Here is a 14,655-nt window from a genome sequence, read left to right on the forward strand (position 1 = left end):
TTTTGGTGACACAGTCTGAACATCTAATTGGTTAGGTCAGAGGCGAGTTTCACCCCTAATATGCCATCAATCCAGCTTTTGCTTAAGCCACTAACTAAAAAAGTGTCACTAATTTATAGTTTGTTTTAGAAGCAACTTACAGAGACAAATAAACCTCTTCAAGATATAGCTCAAACGCTGACTAAAATATCAGGGTTTCCCTGATCCTCTTACCTAAACACAAGTTTTCGCTTCTTAAAACTGCCACAGCACTTTGTCTGAATGTGTCTTCTGAATGTGTCTTCTGGGACCTCTGGGTTCTTGCGATAGAGTACAAGGCTGCACACACATGCAACTTATCCATAAACTGAAACTCTCCACACATCCAAGCTTCAAAGGCAGGCATTCTTTTTCATCTGGCAATAGCTGTCATAATACCAGGCACGAAATAAATGCTCAATAAGTGATTGTTCAATTGGCTGTCTGGCTGTGGCTCTATTAATAGTTAGTTTAATTTTATCAGTTAGCTTGTTAATTTCTTTTTTATGAGACAGGATCTCGCTCTGTTGCCTAGGCTGGAGTGCAATGGCATGATCATGGCTCGCTGCAGCCTCAACTTCTCAGGCTCAAGCAATTTTCCCACCTTATTCCCCCTAGTAGCTGGGACTACAGGTGTGCACCACTATGCCAAAAGCTTGTTAATTTCAAGTCTTGTTAAAAATTGTTTTAAAGACTGGGCACAGTGGCTCACACCTATAATTCCAGCACTTTGGGAGGCCCAGGCAGGTGGACCGCCTGAGCTCAGGAGTTTGAGACCAGCCTAGGCAACATAGCGAAACCCCATCTCTACAAAAAAAAAAATTAGCTAGACATGGCGGTGCATGTCTATAGTCTCAGCTGTTATACTTGGGGGCTGAGATGGGAGGATCACTTGGGCCTGGGAGATCAAGGCTTCAGTAAGCTGTGATCACACCACTGCACTCCAGCCTGGGTAACAGAGTGAGCCCCTGTCCCAAAAGGCAAAACTAAAAAACCCCAAATTGTTCTAAAAGGTTCCTGACCTCCATCGCTGAACAGCAAAGGCCACTCCCATAGCTGCAGGAAGAAGAGGAGATTGGCCTTCACGAGAAGTGAGGTGGGAGCGCTAGCCCTAATCCTGATCTTGGCTGGGGCTGCTTTAAATTCCTTGTTTCTGGCTGGGCCCGTGGTGGCTCAAGCCTGTAATCCCAGCACTTTGAGAAGCTGAGGTGGGTGAAGCCCAGGATTTCAAGAGCAGCATGGACAACAAGACAAAAACTCATCTCTACAAACTAGGAAGGCTAAGGTGGGAGGATCACTTGAACCTGGGAGGCTGAGTCTGCAGTGAGCCATGACTGTGCCACTGCACTCCCGCCTGGGTGACAGAGCCAGACACTGTCTCAAAAATCAATAAATAAATAAATTCCTCGCTTCTTTCTCCAAAACATCAAAAGAGACCAGGAGGAAAATCCCTTTTATCCACATATTATTCTACAAATCTACCTTCGAAGTAAGTTCATAGAAAAACTTGGAAATGGGTCATTTATTGTCCACGTCTTTCATCATGTTGCCCAACTCCTGGCAGCAGCCTTTCTTCTGCCCATGTGGTGCTGCTTGCAGGCCAGGAAGCAATCCAAATAACATCATCAATCCCTAATAAAATGCAATTTACCGCTAACGTCACAGAGGGCACCAAGAGAGTACCAAGCAGGGCTAGATGCCGATCTTTCCAGCTTCTGGTCTTGGGAACTCTCTCTCCAGCAGTATGATCTCATCACACCTCTTCAACTTCATTAATAGGTCTTTTGTTTCCTCCATTTAATGACAATTCAAGCTCTTTCTGGCTGGAGGCTTTGATGGCCCTGGATTAATCCCCCCACTCCATCCAGCAAACTTTAGGATCTGACACCCAGTCACAGACAAGACTCAGGTCCACCTGCAGCCCTAGACCCACACCAAGCTTGGGTGGAAGCACTCCTGAGAACATTCGCTCAGGAAGGTGCTGGCAGTGCAAGACTGACCGCAGCCATCCCTGTACCACTCCCTCTCTGCATTCTTTCGGGCCTCACCCCCAGCTGGACCCAGGCCTTGGTCTACCCATGAGGCTCCCTTTTCATTGGTCCAGATTCTTTGCTTCAGTTTCTGTTGGATACATACCCACATATGGTGGCAAATCCCCTCAAATTCTCCTTGGAATGGGGTGAAATATAAATAAGTCTGCAGCCAAAGAAATACTGATCTCCCTGTTCCCAAACGTGCCCACTTTCATCAAAGTACCAGAGTGCACAGAGAAAATCTGATCCACCGCTCTTCAGTGCCCATCAGTGGGTTTTCAACAGAGCCCTCCACAGAGTCCAATTCCCATTTCTTCCACAGGATGACCACTGGTGAGAAGATGGTGGTATGAAGGCAGGACAAAGGAGAAAGCTGAGAACACTGAGTGTTCTGGAAATTGCAGCATGGAGTCTTGACTCCTTCCAAGCCTGCCACCTGTGACCCCAGCTCACCCTTCCAGTGCCTGCCCTCACATCAACCTTCTACTGCAGCTCCTGAGATGCCCCAGGCTCACTAGTGCCCCTGCCTTGCACGTGCGGTCCCTCCGGTCTGTGGCGTTTCTCTTATACATCACACCAAATGTGACAGCCTCTTGGAAGCCGCCTTCCCCAGCCAATCTCGGCAGGGTAAGTGGCCTTTTCTGAGCTCAGCCGCCTTTGTGCCTGCCTGCCTTCTTCCTTCCACAACTGACTGAGCACAAACCGGATGTCAGCCCTGTGCCAGATAGGGCATGCTGCAGGGGTAAACAACGCAGAAGACAGTGTGACAAAGGCAACTATCAAAACCCAGTCACAACAGACAGCAAAGTGACACAGGCTTCTACACAGAACGCTGCCGCCTCGATTGATAATGGCTGATCTGTTTATCAGGCTGTGACCTCAAGGAAGGGCTGCGTCCATTCATATTTCTACCCCAGCCCCTAGCAAAGAACATGCCACATAGCAGGTGTCACATGAACATGAAAGAACGAACTCCACAGGCACGTGGAGTGAATACCAATGGCCCCAGGGCAGCTACCCCAGGGTAGACACCCCAGTCCCAGATTTAAAGCCACCTCTGGGGCTGCTCCCCAGTGTGAGCTCTAAATCGGCTCAGTGTCAAAGAGTGAGGTGGCTGCTAACTGACTTGTGAGCAGAGGAAAGTTGTGAGCTCTTATTTATGGCATTGAGGTTTTGTGCAGAAAAGAGTCTGTCCAGTAACCACTGGTAAATTGTGAAACAATGTGAATTGTGAGGCGGAGCATATCATTTTTCAGGTTTTTAAAGGCCATACACCATGTTCAAGGGACAGGAATCCTGCCCTCTTGCTGGCCGAACCTTCCCTGCCCATTGTACCTGACGGGATAAAAATATGCCACTCCAAAATGTGCCACTTTGGCTTATGATTATTTTGAGCTGCAAGCAAATGAAAACCAACAGATGCAGAGAGTAGCCTTCTAAGAGCTTCTCTTATCTGACTAAAAGCAGAAACTTCTGAGAAACGAGGACTGCCATGAATCTCCTCTCTCAGGGAAGTTTTACAGCCGTGAAGACGGAAAGCTGGCGCCAAGTGGACCCACACAAACAAACCTTACTCCATTGGTCTTCCCATATATTTACCAAATCTCATGTTGAAATCTGACCTCCAGTGTTGGAGGTGGGGCCTAGCGGGAGGTGTTTGGGTCCTGGAGGTGGATCCTTTATGAATGGCTAGGGGCCATCCCATGGTAATGAGTAAATTCTCTCTCTAGTAGTTCGAGGGACAGCTGGTTATTTAAAGGCACCTCCTTCTCTCTCTCCCTCCCTCCTTTCCTCCCTCTCTCTCTGGCTCCCTCTCTTGCCATGTGACAGGCCTGTTCCCCCTTCACCTTCTGCCATGAGTAAAACCTACCTGGCAGCCTCACCTGAAGCCAAGCAGATTTCTGGTGCCATGCTTGTACAGCCTGCAGAATCATGAGCCAAATAAACCTCTTTTCTTTGTAAATTACCCAGCCTCAAGCATTCCTTCTAGCCTTGCAAAACAGAAACACAACTTCCGGCAGTCTGCCACCTTTCGAAGTCTAAAATCCCTTTCTTGTATGCTGTCACTTCTCTAAACATTTCTTTTTCTTTCATTAAGATGCTATATAAGTTGTTTAACCAATGCTTTGAGTTACTTATCTCTGGATACTCCCATATATATAAGCACGATACCTATGTTAGATGCACATGCTAAAAAGCTGTTTTATTCTTTTTTTTTCTTTTGGAGATAGAGTCTTGCTCTGTCATCAGGCTGCAGTGCAGTAGTATGATCTCGGCTCACTGCAGCCTCCACCTCCAGGGTTCAAGCAATTCTCCTGCCTCAGCCTCCTGAGTAGCTGGGATTTACAGGCGCGTGCCACCACACCTGGCTCATTTTTGTATTTTTGGTAGAGATGGGATTTCACCGTGTTGGCCAGGCTGGTCTCAAACTCCTGACCTCAGGCGATCTGCGCACCTCGGCCTCCCAAAGCGCTGGGACTACAGGCATGAGCCACAGCACACGGGCTGCTTTTCTTTTGTTAATTTATATCTTGTTAGTCTGATTTACAGGGACCTAGGTGGACATTTAAAATGGGTACAGAAAAAAGGCTTATTCTATCCCTAATGGGGAGAAATCCACCTCTGACCCCCACAGTAGAGGTGGGACTGCTTACAAGCTGACAACCTCTGGGGCTCACGGGGAGCAGTCCTGTTCCACTGCAGGGACTGAGTGTGGGGTGTAAATTGTGCTTTACACAATGCTGCCAGCCCACGCTATAAATACTGAACAATCTGGATGTCAACCTTTACAGGGGAGCAGATAGCACAGACTGCAGGACCTATGAAGAGAATCAGCAGCCAAACTGAGCAAGCCTCTCAGGCCCCATTGAAAAGGGGATCATGTAGGAAACACACACCTCTGTAAATGCCAAGTGTGTTTCTCAGGGAGACTTAAGAACATACTACATTGAGAAAACAAGAACAGGCTGCCAAGAAAGAAGCATCCTGAGAATATTAAGTTCTTTTGGCAATTAAAGAAAAAAAGATTGCTGGGGGAAAAAAAACCCCACAACTCAACGGAGGTGGCAGAGAGAAGAATGGAGTCGGCTGCAAAAAGATAAGCTGGTGAATAAGAAAACAAATTCAAGGAGCTCTCAGAATCTGGAGGAAAAAGGCAAAGCAGTCGAATTAATGGGGAAAAACATTTTAAAGATGTAAAATATGTTCTTGGAGTTCTAATATCCATATAACAGCAGTAGTAAAAAATTTAAAAATAAACAAATGAAGGGCTGTCAATACATTAAAAAGTAAGGCCAGGCACAGTGGCTCATACCTACCACCCCAGCACTTTGGGAGGCCAAGGAGGACAGATCACTTGAGGCTAGAAATTCAAGACCAGCCTGGCCAATATGGCAAAACCCTGTCTCTACTAAAAAGAAAATACAAAAATTACCCAGGTGCAGTAGCACACTCCTGTAGTCCCAGCTAGTTGGGAGGCTGAGGCATGAGAATTGCTTAAGCCTGAGAGGCAAAGGTTGCAATGAGCTGAGATCATGCTACTGTATTTCAAGAGTGAGACTCTATCTCAAAACAAAAACAAAACATTAAAAAGCAGAATACGATTTCCCTGAGCTGAAGAAAGCCTTGAGTTTTTCAGATCAACAATGGTGACAGAAGATTATTGAAAAAAGGAAAAAATATATGAAGATCTTTAGCAGGCGAGGCACGGGCTCAAGCCTATAATCCCAGTGCTCTGGGTGGCTAAGGCAGGAGGATAACATGAAGCCAGGAGTTTAGACCAGCCTGGGCAATATAGTGAGACCCCTATCTCTACACACAATTTTAAAACTTAGCTAGGCATGGTGGCAGGTACCTGTAGTCCTAGCTGCTCGGAGACTGAAGCTGGCAGATCTCTTGAGCCCAGGAGTTCAAGGTTAAGAACGAGCTATGAGGCTGGGCGCGGTGGCTCAAGCCTGTAATCCCAGCACTTTGGGAGGCCGAGGCGGGTGGATCACGAGGTCAAGAGATCAAGACCATCCTGGTCAACACGGTGAAACCCCGTCTCTACTAAAAATACAAAACATTAGCCGGGCATGGTGGCGCGTGCCTGTAATCCCAGCTACTCAGGAAGCTGAGGCAGGAGAATCGACTGAACCCAGGAGGCGGAGGTTGCGGTGAGCCGAGATCGCGCCATTGCACTCCAGCCTGGGTAACAAGAGCGAAACTCTGTCCCAAAAAAAAAAGAGCAAGCTATGATCACACCACTGCACTCCAGCCTGGGCAACAGAGCAAGACCCCGTCTCTAAATAAACAAATATACAAATGAAAACCACCCAACTATATTAGCCAGGCATGGTGGCAGGTGCCTATGGTACTGGCCACTTGGAAGGCAGAGGTGGGAGGATTGCTTGAGCCCAGGAGTTTGAGGCTGTGGTGAGCTCTGATTACACAACTGCATTCCAGCCTGGGTGACAGAGCAAGACCCCATCTCTAAAAAATAAAATAAATAAAGACACTTAGCAAACAAAAACAGATTACTCACAGAGAAAAAGTAGACAATAAGTGGACTTCTCATCTGTAACACCAGGGACTAGAAATTTGTGAAGCAATGTTTATGTATTCTGAGATGAAAACACTGTGATTGTGACCTCAGAATTTCACACCTAAGCTTTCCCTCATATGTAACAGCAAAAGGACATACAAGTTAGGACACTTAAGGTCTCAGAAAGTAAACTCTGAAATTTTTTTTTTAATTACTTGATGGAGTACTCCTGTCAAATGGAAAATTAATCACATTAAATGATTCAAGAAGGGAGAAGAAAAGTTATAGGAAAAATTATCATGAGCAATAAAACCAATTAAAGTCTAAGGTATGGCTAAATAAGTGGGTTGTAATATGACCATGAAGCTTCATACCTGTTAAGAAAGGATGTTTACAATAGAAAAAAAACATCAAAAGTTTGGTAGTAATCTGGAACTAAAAGTTCACATTATTTCAACTAAATCTGAAAGTGAGAGGGAATAGGGAAGAAGAAAAAGTATGCTAAATGTTTTATTTTCTCTGGAAGAATAGTTATATTCTACCCTTTGTGGTTGTGTGTGTGTGTGTGTGTGTGTGTGTGTGTGTGTGCACGTGTGCGTGCACACGTGCACGCATACACTTTTTAATTTAAGACAGAGTTTCATTCTGTCACCCAGGCTGGAGTGCAGTGGTGTGATCATGGCTGACTGCATCCTAGAACTGCCAGGCTCAGGTGATCCTCCCTGAGGAACACCTCCACCTCCCGAATAGCTGGGAATAGAGGCGTGTGCCACTGTGCCCAGCTAATTTTTGTAGAGACGGGGTTTTGCCATATTGCCCAGGCTGGCCTCAAACTCCTGGGCTCAAGCAATCCACTGGCCTTGGCCTCCCAAAGTGTTGGGATTACAGATGGGAGCCGCCACATCCGGCCTATTAATATGTTTTAATGGGGAATTTACCACTCTATAATTATCATTGGAGAACTGGTGAAACAGAATGGAAGGAAGGAAAGGTAGAAAGTTTCAGTAGAGTGAAGATACACACACGCACTGGAACTTACATATATTTGGATATATACATATAAATATAGCATATACATTATATACATATATTTGTGTATGTATATATGTGTGTACAGTGCAACAAATAGTTTTTCAACTCTAAGGATTATTGCTAGGAATATGTGAGTCCAAGGAATATCCTAGGCCACTAAGAAAATCTCAAGATAGTCTTAGATGTAGATCTCGTACAGACTGTATAAACTGGCAATAGTGCAGAAATTAACAACAAACATGAAACTGCACCATCACTTTCCAGCCTGGGTGTCAGAGTGAGAAACCAAACATCACAAACCACTTGAAAACTTTAGAGAACACTCTTCTCTAAAAATTTTCAAGAGAAAAAAGAATTTCTTTTTTGAGTCAGGGTCTGGCTCTGACACACAGGTTGGAATGCAGTGGCACCATCACAGCTCACTGCAGGCTCAAACTCTGAGGTTCGAGTAGCCCTTCTGCCTCAACCTCCTGAATAACTAGGACAAGAATGTACCACCAACCATGCCTGGCTAATTTTTTTTATTTTTTGTAAAGATGAGGTCTTGCTATGTTGCCCAGGCTGGTCTCAAACTCCCGACCTTAAGAGAACATTTTTAAAAAAAAGACTGAAATGATATTTGAGAAATGACTGACTATGAGAACACTAATAAAGTTACAAAAGTTATGGCATACAGCCAAAGCCATATACAGAGAACTTATGCCTTTAAAAAGTTACTATTAGGCTCGGCACTGTGGTTCGTGCCTGTAATCCCAGAACTTTGGGAGGCTGAGGTGGGTGGATCACTTGAGGCCGGGAGTTCAAGAACAGCCTGGTCAACATGGTGAAACCCCATCTCTACTAAAAATACAAAAATTAGCCAGGCGTGGTGGTCGGCACGTGTGGTCCCAGCTACTGAGGAGGCTGAGGCAGGAGAATCACTTGAACCCAGGAGGCAGAGGTTACAGTGAGCCAAGATTGCACCAAGGCACTCCAGCCTGGGCAACAGAGAGAAACTCTGTTTTTTTTAAAAAAAAAAAAAAAGTTATGGCTGGGTGTGGTGGCTCATGCCTGTAATCCTAACACTTCGGGAGGCCGATGTGGGCAGATCATGAGGTCATGAGATGAGACCATCCTGGCCAACATGGTGAAACCCCGTCTCTACTAAAAATACAAAAATTAGCCAGGTTTGGTGGCACGAGCCTGTGGTCCCAGCACTTTGGGAGGCCGAGGCGGGTGGATCACGAGGTCAAGGGATCGAGACCATCCTGGTCAACATGGTGAAACCCCGTCTCTACTAAAAATACAAAACATTATCTGGGCATGGTGGCGCGTGCCTGTAATCCCAGCTGCTGAGGAGGCTGAGGCAGGAGAATTGCCTGAACCCAGGAGGCGGAGGTTGCGGTGAGCCAAGATCACGCCATTGCACTCCAGCCTGGGTAACAAGAGTGAAACTCCGTTTCGAAAAAAAAAAAAATTAGCCAGGTATGGTGGCATGAGCCTGTGGTCCCAGCTACTTGGGAGGCTGAGGCGGAAGAATCGAACCCAGAAGGCAGAGGTTGCAGTGAGCCGAGATTGCGCCACTGCACTCCAGCCTGGCGACAGAGCAAGACTCCGTCTCAAGAAAAGAAAAAAAGTTATTATTACTAAACAATACCGATTGCAAATAAATGAATTAAAAGTTCAAGAAGCTAGAAAATGAATAATGACAAAAATTAGAAGGAAGAAAATGACAAAAGCAGGCCGGGCGCGGTGGCTCAAGCCTGTAATCCCAGCACTTTGGGAGGCCGAGGCGGGTGGATCACGAGGTCAAGAGATCGAGACCATCCTGCTCAACATGGTGAAACCCCGTCTCTACTAAAAAATACAAAACATTAGCTGGGCATGGTGGCGTGTGCCTGTAATCCCAGCTACTCAGGAGGCTGAGGCAGGAGAATCGCCTGAACCCAGGAGGCGGAGGTTGGGGTGAGCCAAGATCGCGCCATTGCACTCCAGCCTGGGTAACAAGAGTGAAACTCCGTCTCAAAAAAAAAAAAAAAAGAAAATGACAAAAGCAAAATGATCAAACAGAAAGAAGAAAACATTACAATCAGTAAGCAGTCTAAGGAAAGACTAAAAGTACAGTACTTTGAAAGACCACTACACCACAAATATACAACATCAGAAATAAAAAAGGGGTACAGTTACAGGCACAGAGGAGATTTTTAAATTATGAAAGACAACTCAGGATAAACTGGAAATTTTTCCAAAATTCTCACACAAGAGCCAAAACAGATAGATTAATGCCATGGCAAAAATGGGAAAGGGTCTCCAAAATCTACTACAAAAAAGTCACCCGTTCCCAGATGGTTTTCCAAAAAACTTTTATAAGCCTGAATTTCTTATATTCTTCAAACTATTCTAGAGCAGAGAAATTATCATAGAACTTTAACATTTACTGAGTATTTAATACGTGCCAGCCACTATGCTAAACAATTTATATGTATATGTTTAGCATATATTACATGCTAAACAATTTTTCAAAGGAAATAACGAGTTAGCCCTCAGTATCTGTATATTATGCATCGTATAATGTAATCTTTTGATACAAGATTCAACAAATCTTGGATCAAAAATATTCAGGAGAAAAAAAAAGTACCACAATAAAAAAATTCAAAAATATAGTAAAACAATTCTTTATATAACATTTACATTGTATTAGGCATTATAGGTAATCTAGACATGATTTAAAGTATACAGGAGGGGCTGGGTACAGTGGCTACGCCTGTAATCCTAGCACTTTGAGAGGCCTCTGTGGGAGGGTCACTTGCACCCAAGAGTTCTCAAGACCAGCCTGGGCAATGTGGTGAAACCCTGTCTCTACAAAAAATTTAAAAATTAGCTGAGCATGACTAGTCTCATATACTCTGGAGGCTGAGGTGGGAGGATTGTTTGAACCCAGGAGACTGAGGCTGCAGTGAGTGTCGCACTGTACTCTAGCCGCAGCGACAGAGTAAGACCCTATCTCAGAAAATGAAATAAAATGAAAAATAAAGTATACAGGAGGATGTATAGAGGTTATATACAAATACTATGCCATTTTATAACAGAGACTCGAGCATCCATGAATTTGAACCAGTCTCCTATGGATCCTGTGGGATGGCTGTATTATCATGTTCAAAGCATGAAACTTACAAATTCATTAAGAAATTAGTATAAGGCTGGGCGCGGTGGCTCACGCCTGTAATCCCAGAGCTTTGGGAGCCCAAAGCATGTCGATCACCTGAGGTCAGGAAACCAGCCTGACCAATATGGTGAAAGCCCATCTCTACTAAAAATACAAAAAAATTAGCCGGGAATGGTGGTGTTCACCTGTAATCCCAGATACTTGGGAAGCTGAAGCAGGAGAATCACTGGGACCCAGAGAGGTGGAGATTGCAGTAACCTGAGATCACGCCACTGCCCTCCAGTCTGAGTGACAGGAAAGGAGCAAGACTCCATCTCAAAAAGAACAACAAAAAATTTAAAATTTTTTTTTAAATCCAGAAGATACAACCAGAGATAAAGCCAATTTTCCCTAAGGTATTGCAATTTCAATCAAGATCCAATGAATATGAAAGTTTTAAAGCTGCATAACGGTAAGAGCAAAAGAAAAGCATACATTTCTTTCCTTCAAGGAATTTTTTCCTGAATTCCTTAATTAGTCCCTTAATTTCTCAAAGGAAACAACAATGGTCGAAGGACCTAAATAAGCCATTCACAAGCGAAGAAACAACGGCTAATAAACACGTGGAAAGCCACTCAACCTTTACAGTAAGCTAAGAAACACGGTGATACCAGCTGTTGAGGGAAGAGCTTATTCTGATAGCCAAGGAACTTCATCCTAAAGCAGGAAGCAAACCACACTCAGTTTGGCAGGTATGTGGTTTAGCTGTATATAGCTCTGAGTTCAAAAACCAGTGGAAAATGCTTTCATTTTGCAAGTGGATCCCTAAGAACCACCAAGAAGAGCCTTCTAGAAACAATCTATTTGCGATGGTCAAAAGTTCACATAGTTATGCTACCTTTTTGGCTAAAAGAGGTAAAATAAGACCTGATCAGACTGCTCCTACCTGCCTGTATATTCGTAAAGAAACTCAGAAGAAACATTCAAAACTAGTAACAATAGCTACCTGTGGATGGGAAGAGAGAGAAATGGTGGAAATGAGGCAGTTGGGGCTGGACAGAAGGCTGCTGTATCTGTCTCCGTCTCTCTCTCTGTCTCTCCTTTTATAAATTTTGTTTGTGAACTGTACAAATGTATTACCTATCAAAAAACTCAAACTAAATTCAAGTATACTTAATAAAAATAATTACAACTGGATGTGATTTTTTTTCCCCCATACATACATTCTCAGACAGGACTGCCTGGTGTTAATGGTTTCAACTTTTCAGACAGAGACTAACTACCTGCCTTTGATCCCAGAATCCAGCCTTACTGAGATTCCCTGTCAGTGCTCATGGAAAATTCCACTCCACTTTCTAAAGGGCATTTTGGTAACATGTATCAAATGTAGAATTTCCATCCCCCTACACCCAGCAGTGGCACTTCTAAAAATTTATCCTAAAGAAATTACTGGATAAAGATGCAAAGATGATTCTGCAGCATTATTTATTACAGGAGGAGATTGAAAACTTACTAATTATTACAGGAGGAAATTGGAAACTTACCATTTATTACAGGAGGAAATTGGAAACTTACTATGCGTGAGGACTGGCAGCATAAATTGTGGTCATCACCACGGACGCTGCATATCTACAGACCACATGTTGAGTTGCAAGGCCCTAGAAGCTCCTTGTCCTCACCTATGTGATTCTTTGGATCTTTGCTCCTCTGGCTCTCTACCTCGCACTTGGACGCACCACCCCACCCGGTGCCGGCCCACTCACCTGGTCAGCGTAGGGGTGCGGTGGTTGGGGTTAGAGCAGAAGATGTTGTTGGTCTTGCGGGTGCCATCCAGGAACTCACGCACCGACTGGCTGCGCAGCTCTGCCAGGGGCCGGGCCTCGTGCTTGAGGAACCACTGGTGTGCCTCGAAGCACTTGGCACAGAGGAGCTGCTCGCACTCAAAGCACCAGAAGTCGGCAGACTCCTTGCAGCGGGTGCACACAGGCTGTGCGTCCACGATCTGCCGGTACACTGACAGGCGCCGCTGCAGACTCTCGAAAAAGACGTTATCCAGTGCGGGCGTGTCTGCACCCGGGGGCCAGGGCGCCTGGCAGATAGGGCACTGCATGCCCGATGCCTCCAGGCATCCCGAGCACAGCGTGTGCAGGCAAGGCAGCAGCTTCGGGCACTTGGCTTCGGCCTCGCATTTCTGGCAGCGCAGAAACTGGAACTCCTCCTCGGTGGCTTGCTGGGGGACCAGAGAGGTGGGTGAGGCCTGGAGAAGTCCCAGGAGCCCCCACCCGCCAGCCAACCACCCTTACAGCTGGAGCTTGGAGTAGGACCTCATATTCCATTCCAGCCAGTCATTGGGTGATGCAAAACCCTGGCTTATCAGCACCCCAGTGCTCCTCCCATTTACTCAGGCCATCCAGCTCTCACTGCACCATTTATTGAGCATCTACTTCTCATCAGACACAGTACTAGGCCCTGAGGTACAAGAAGAGGTACAGTATAGGATACATTCTGCCTTCAAGGAATTCAGTTTGGAAGGCAGATACACTAAGTACCTCATGTAAATTGCTTTATGCACAGTTTAGGGGTTCATCAAAGAGGTAAGCATGGAACAACCATATGACCCAGCAAAACCAAAAGATCAAAAAACAAGGACCCAAACAGATACTTGTGCACCACATCCATAGCAACATTATTCGCAACAATCAAAATGTGTAAACAATCTAAGTATCCATCAATAGATGACATAGATAAACAAAATGTGGTCTGCACATATAATGGAATATTATTCAGCATTAAAAAGAAATGAAATTCTGATACATGCTACAATATAGATGGACCTCAATGACATAAAGCTTTATGCAACCAATCAGACATTTGCATAGGAGTGTAATCTTTGTAACTTTACTTCAACCTCTGATTGGTTGTGGAAAGAAACGAAATCAGACTGATTGAGGACCACTACTTCATTTACATGGTGTGAACACCAAGTGGCCAATGGAAAACCTGTAGGGGGTAGTTGGAACCCAGAAGATTCTGCAACTGGGGCCCTTGAGCCCTGCTTCAGCCGCTCCCACCCTGTGGAGAGTACTTTCATTTTCAATAAATCTCTGCTTTCATTGCTTCATTCTTTCCTTGCTTTGCTGTGCATTTTGTCCAATTCTTTGTTCAAAACGCCAAGAACCTGAACAACTTGCAGCCAAGACCCTCTACTGGTGACAATTCCACTTATATGAAATATCTAAAATAGGTAAATTCACAGAAGGTAGGATAGAAGTTTACCAAGGGCTGAGGGAAGGGGAAATGAGGAGCCATTGCTTTGCTGGGACTCAGGACACACCACTTCAAAGTATGACTGCAGGAGGCCAGGATATGCCACCCCTGAAATATACTTCGTTGGCATATTTTAAGCTGGTTATTCTGAGGAAATTGCTGAAGCAAGAATACCTCTGAAAAGCTTTCCTTTTGTAAAAAAGAAAGACATTTACATCTTAAAATCTACATTAGTAAAATGATCTATCTTAGAAGAGGGTTGCTCCAGACACTTTTTATTATCTAAGAACTTTTTTTTTTTAATTGTATTTTAGGTTTGGGGAACATGTGAAGAACATGCAAGATTGTTGCATAGGAACACACATGGCAGTGTGATTACAGGGAGGGGAGCATCACATACTGGGGTCTGTGGTGGGGGGGAATAGGGGAGGGACAGCAGGGGGTGGGGAGTTGGGGAGAGATAGCATGGGGAGACATGCCAGACATAGGTGATGGGGAGGAAGGCAGCAAATCTAAGAACTTTTTATCTGCATAACAAGACAACCTCTATTCACCAAACAGCCCCTCCCCTCACCCTCCCATAACTATATCATCACCAGAAGCTCCAAGCTCCTCATGTTTCTGTAGCTCAGGATTTTTTTTTTTTTTTTTTTTTTTTT

The 14,655-nt window shown here is 44.8% G+C and overlaps 1 protein-coding gene across 11 annotated transcripts in view; it reads right to left on the bottom strand.

The window, feature by feature from the left end:
* PML (PML nuclear body scaffold) overlaps nucleotides 1-14,655 on the bottom strand; it is a 60,919-nt gene that overhangs the window by 44,244 nt on the left and 2,020 nt on the right. For all 11 annotated transcript variants that reach the window (XR_001830765.2, XM_017548034.2, XM_017548037.2 and 8 more), the window contains exon 2: nucleotides 12,493-12,959. Coding sequence is in view for 10 of the 11 variants with exons in the window: in XM_017548034.2 (XP_017403523.1) it covers nucleotides 12,493-12,959 (467 nt within the window). In the remaining variant the exon portion in view is untranslated. The remainder of the gene's footprint in view (nucleotides 1-12,492; nucleotides 12,960-14,655) is intronic.

This window comes from Cebus imitator, unplaced genomic scaffold (genome assembly GCF_001604975.1).
Source record: "Cebus imitator isolate Cc_AM_T3 unplaced genomic scaffold, Cebus_imitator-1.0 Scaffold203, whole genome shotgun sequence".
Taxonomy (NCBI): Eukaryota; Metazoa; Chordata; class Mammalia; order Primates; family Cebidae; genus Cebus; species Cebus imitator.